This window comes from Pinus tabuliformis, chromosome 6 (assembly GCF_031772625.1).
Source record: "Pinus tabuliformis cultivar Carrire ecotype Pingquan chromosome 6, CPIR1, whole genome shotgun sequence".
NCBI classification, from domain to species: domain Eukaryota; kingdom Viridiplantae; phylum Streptophyta; class Pinopsida; order Pinales; family Pinaceae; genus Pinus; species Pinus tabuliformis.
The window spans coordinates 1,982,602,025-1,982,607,675 of NC_142292.1; the positions used below are offsets into that span (position 1 = coordinate 1,982,602,025).

Below are 5,651 nucleotides of genomic sequence, written 5' to 3' on the forward strand. Positions count from 1 at the left end.
CAACTAATATATTAACAAAAACAAAGCACAATAGTGTAAAAAGTGCTTTCTTCTCAAAATTCAGAATCCCGATTACAGAGCTATGCCTCGGTTTAAATAATATCACAAAAAAAACTAGATAGATAACTCATTTCCCCATAATTTCCTCAACAAAAGATGTAAATTTGAAAAAATAAGAAGTTTGTTTGGATGTGATGATAAAAGTAAATATTTTTCAAAAATAATGGTTTCAAATATTTTTCTTTTGATGCCTTTGTATCTAATCTTGTTTCCTTTATCACCTGACAAAAAAAATACATTATGGGGAACATAGCAACTTCACATCTTGATATAAGAGAAATTTTATTTTGAATACCAATCACCAATCCTTTTGATACAATTCTTGGTTTCTTCTGATAACCCTGGGAGTTTTATATTAAACAAGGCCTTATAAATTGGGATGGTGACAAAATGGAATAATTGGTAGAAATGGTCAAATAGTAAGTGTCTATTTCTATCTAAGAGTTGGAAATGCGGTTAAGAAATAGATGGCATCCATTATAAAATAATACATGTAAAGAGAGGAATATAAGTGGTGAGATTTTTTTTTCTATATAATACTACCTAAGCACCCACAGGGATTTTGAACCGGTGATCTATCACAAGGAGTGTCTTAACTGTACACCCATTCACCGTCAATCCAAAACCCCATAAACGTATAAATGGCAATATTAACTAAACAAAAAAAATTAATTTGTTTAACTAGAATATTCGATAATATGTTTTTCCAATTGAAAAACAATCTCTCATAAACTCTTAAGATAAGAGGAACCCACTGAAAAAAGTGTGAAACATTTATCCTACCAAAAATCATACATACATAACATGGTGCAGTTATACACAAATGGTGATTTAACTTAAGAAATAGAGCATTATTTGGAAGTTTCTACCTTAAACTTACGCTCTTAATTTTTCCAACCCTTAAAAATATATGTCCCAAATCGAAACACTTTGCAAGGTATGCCGTGCTTTTTTGTATCGTGAACTTTCTCCGTTAAAGGTGTACAAATTTGGAGAGGATTGTAATAATTCCAATAATATTTTGGCCTTGCTAGACATAAGAAAATACGCACGCCCCTTGAGAATTAGCTATTTTTTTATATATATTTTTAAAGCTGTTTGAAACTTAAGATATTTCAACCATGTTTGCAATTATTTATAAGGGGGAATAACGGATGTAAAAAATATCAAAGGGTCCCGTTTATTATTTTTCAAGTATAATGGGGTGTTGTTTTCTTACATCCACTAATATGTTATATTAATCTTTGTTCATTAGGTTTAGCTTAAGTTTTTAAGTTTTTGGGAGATATGTTGTGATGTTTTTACTTGAGTTCAATTTTGATATGTGAAAGGCTGATTTCATAATGAATATTTCTTGTAATGGCTTCAAACCTTATTGTTGTAATAGTCCTTTGGGACCAAAACACGTGTATTTCTCATATAGGATATAAAGATATTTCCCATGGAAAAATAAATGTTACATTATCTTTAGTTATAAAACCATTAAATGACAAAGGATATTAGCTTGAGTGGTTTGGTGAGCAATTTGTTTCTCCAACTACGTGGGTTTAAGTCTTTGAAGACATGTGGTAACTAGTCCATTTGTGGTGTTTATAAAATAGCTGTATCTAGTGCCGATCTTTTATTAACCCATGAGGTGTAGACTAGTTGGTTTGTGTGGGGTTTAGTCGACATGAGGTCTTAGGTTCAAACCTCATGGGGAGGGGCTGAGGATGGAAGCCAATTTGGGGAAATTAAACCCCATCCCAAGGGGAATCTAGGCTCAACCATGCCTCACACAATCCTAATGATAGTATCCCATTGTGGTTTGATCATTTATCTACCATCCAATAAAAGGGTTGGTCATGGCCTAAGCTCAACCTAGTTTTTTTTCCACAAGAAAAAAACCGTAACTTTTATTTATAGAAATAAAAACAACATTTTGTAAGCAAACATAGTGTGTATGCTACAAGGGACACATAGAAGCATGGCATTTCATTTGTGAGTAGGTCTGTGCATATCATGAGCAATTAAAATCTTGAAAAATCATGCTGTGCCATAAGAAAGAAAAAAAGAAAATAAAAGAAAGAAAGTATGGATGATAAATAGTGTTGATTTTTTCTTTTTTTTTTTTCCCTTTCTACATTGATCTTGATTCCATCTGATGGAATCTAGAACAACTAGAACCAAATCTAGCTCTTGACCCTCCTCTAGATGAGGGGGATATTTATCAGAATCTGAACCCTCTGTTGAAGGTGATCGTTTGGTTCCACCTATTCCTGACGAGGGACAATGATCTTCCACATTTGGAGTCATTGTTAGTGAGGAGGCAGATCCAACCCGAACCGCATCATCCCCCTCCATTTTATCTTCTATTTGTGCTAGTTAAGTCTCTTTATTTTCCTCCTCCTCGTCTTCCGAAAGGGGGGGATCACTAAACTGCCATCATTCTGGCCTGTTTGTCAGCTTCTTTTTCCTTTTTGTGATCTTCTTCGCCATAGGACATGTGTTTTGTACATGACGTGTGTGGTAGCAAACACGACATCTAAAGTCCGTGTTCCCATAATATAAAGTTTGTGTCCACTAAAAATTCATGTGCTTCAAAGTGATGTGATATGGTAGCCTTCTGTTAAGATCTATCTCCACACAAATCCTAACAAAAGAAAAAATTTCCTTTAAGATATGCCAGAAACTGATGAGCAATGTGCCTCTTATGAATCCCTGGCAATTATTTGTCGTTTTAACTGCTTCTGGCCTAAACCAGTAGAGCTCTTCCACTGGATTTTAACAAACTGGTCATTAGAATGTGATATTCACCTTTGCTCAAAAGGTTTCTTTATTGTAAAATTCCCAACTCTTGAAGCTAGAGACAAAATTTTACAGGAAGGACCATGGTTTTGGGGTTCAACTGGCCTGTTCACCACTCCTTGGTTCCCTGAATTCGACGCAAACACCATGGTTGTCTCCAGAATGCCAGTCTGGGTCCGAATGCACAATCTCCCCCTTCATTTCTGGGAGGACAGAGTTCTAGCTGGCATTGGCAACAGTTTTGGGCAGTTCATAAAGACGGACTCCCAAAGAATAGAGGAAAGGGTTTTCACTTATGCACACATATGTGTTGAGGTAGACCTCAACAAAGGCCTTCTGGACAACATCCAACTAATCCACAACAAGCGGATTTGGACACAGATTTTGGATTATGAGAACAAAGCTTTTAGATGTAGGAATTGTAGACAAACAGGGCATTTACACAACTTGTGTCCAGAAGCTAAAAAGGATACTATAAGGAAAAAGAATCTAGGGAAAAAACCCAAAGGATGGCAATATCCCCCACCAGAACCTGAAGAGGAGGAGGATGAAGCTGGGGATGAACCATCCCCACAAGGGAAAAGTCAAAATCCAATGGAACCTGAAACACAGGGGGAACCCCACAAGACCCAATAGAAGCTCGGAATCACAGGGTGCAGGCCGACTTGATCCCTGACGAGGGGGACATCAGTGGGAATAAGCGCATTCACTCATCAAATAACTCAGACTCAGATAAGGACAACACCAAAGTTGATGTGGGGAATCATCTTGCTCTTGTCTCTTTGGTGCCATCCCAAGGGGAATGGCGAAGGGTTGAGAAAAATAAGGGGCGAAAAGCTTAGCTTTTTCCCATCATGTATATTATCTTGAATTTTTCTCCTTGTTTCTATTTATCATTTGGTCTTTGACTTGATGATGCAACATTTCAGCCAGTTCAACATGTAATTTTGATTTCATTAATAAAATTATGCCCTTTTCCTTGGAAAAAAAAAAGAAAAAATTCCATTTTCTGTTCTTTCCATGTCCATTTTTTTTAATTTGCCCAATTTGTTCTCAACGTCTTCAAGGACTTGATGGTGCCGAAAAGGTAGAGGAATATTTGGGAGTCTAACCCAAAATGAATAATCACCATGGTTGTAACATCAAACCATGGAAACCACAGAGTAATTGAGAGCTCAACTCTCCCCCAGAACCAAGGCCCTTCATTTAGTACAAAGTCCAACTCTTTTTGTGTATCAAATTGAACAACAAAAAATCCTTTAGAGAAAAGGTAAATAGCACAATTAGGTGTCCAAGATGAGAACACCCATTGATGTAGTGCTTTAGGTTTTTGCCAAAATCCATTAAATCTGCAATGATGGCTCTACTTTCCAATGTTGTGAATAAGGAGGAAACTTGTGGAATATTGACCTCCATAGATGTGACTTGTTCCATTTGGTCCACAATATATGGACCTGGAATGTTCTGATTCATATCTGTATTGTTCAATGACTTCCTCAGTGCTTCTTCCTTAGGAATGTCTGATTTAAATGCATCATTAAAGGATGTTGGAGTTCCATTTAATGATTTTGCACGAGGAGCACCCCCTAGAATTTTGGAGTTCATAATGTTTGTATAATTTTTTGTGATATTATAGTCTTTTAATTGTGCAAAGCCTTGTAATATTTTCCTAACATATTATAAGCATTGAAATATTTTGGGAATCCCCTTATTCATTTTTGTGGACTCCTTTAGAGAGGCCATAGTATAAGTGGATCTGATTCATAAATTTTGGGACTTCCCACTAAGATTTCTAATAAATATATGGAAACTATAATCCTCAGTTCAAAGATACTATAGGAGTGGATGAACTTCACATAGAGGTAGACGAGAATCCTCAAACCTGCAAACAGGGGTGGCACCATATACTTGTAGAAATGTGTGACTCGAAAAATAAGTAAAGCCATACAAAGATGCACAACTCAATAACCAAAAGTCATTAATCCATACACAACATATTGCTCAATGCTTCACAAAAACAGGCTCTAAAGCCCTCAAAGAAACCCCCACATAAGATTCTAGAATGTATACAAAATAACAACAGTGTGGGCAGAGCAAATAGAATACCCATATGTTTCTTTTGAGGCGAACCATATGTGACTAGAGCGACAGAAATGTGATGCTATCATTACAATGCTCTTCACAAATGATTTGTCTTTTGTCTTTAGAATCAAGCATCTTGAGATCCCCATAGAAGAAATCTACCTTAGTGCCATAAAAATCAGCTTCTGCACATTTTGTGAAAATCAATAGCCATCCTCTTGAACGCACCTCTTCAAGTATGAGTGCGCCATTTACACCATTGATAAATCATTCCCACCAGAGGCCTAATGCCTTAAGTCCATTGCCGTCCTATAGACTTGCAAAGGGCTTGCAAGGTGCGACCAAGCCCAATCGCTCAGAGCTGATGAGCAAAAACCTAACGCCGACACTCTCCATCGTTTCCCTCAATCTCCAAAACAAATTGTATTATCCTTCCGACATAACACATTTGTCCATTACATTAAGAAACTCAACCTAGTTACAAAGAAAAACCACTACACTTATAATACTTAGTAAAAAAATTAAATAATTAAATTACTATTTATTTTTATCAAAAATTAAACATAAATAATATAAATGATTTATTATTTATTTTAAATTTTAACATTTTCTCTATCAAAACTAAACATAAACAATATATTATTTTTTCTCTTTTATTTTTGTAACATTTTATTTAATAAGATTTTAAAATTACACAAAGTAAGTACACAATTATGACAATA

General features: G+C 35.5%; 1 protein-coding gene across 1 annotated transcript; it reads left to right on the plus strand.

Moving 5' to 3' along the window:
- Nucleotides 1-2,721: 2,721 nt before the first annotated feature.
- Nucleotides 2,722-3,483, plus strand: LOC149267157 (uncharacterized). Its single transcript, XM_089410340.1, has one exon. It carries the CDS (start codon nucleotides 2,722-2,724, stop codon nucleotides 3,481-3,483), a length of 762 nt encoding a protein of 253 aa, XP_089266466.1.
- Nucleotides 3,484-5,651: the final 2,168 nt, after the last annotated feature.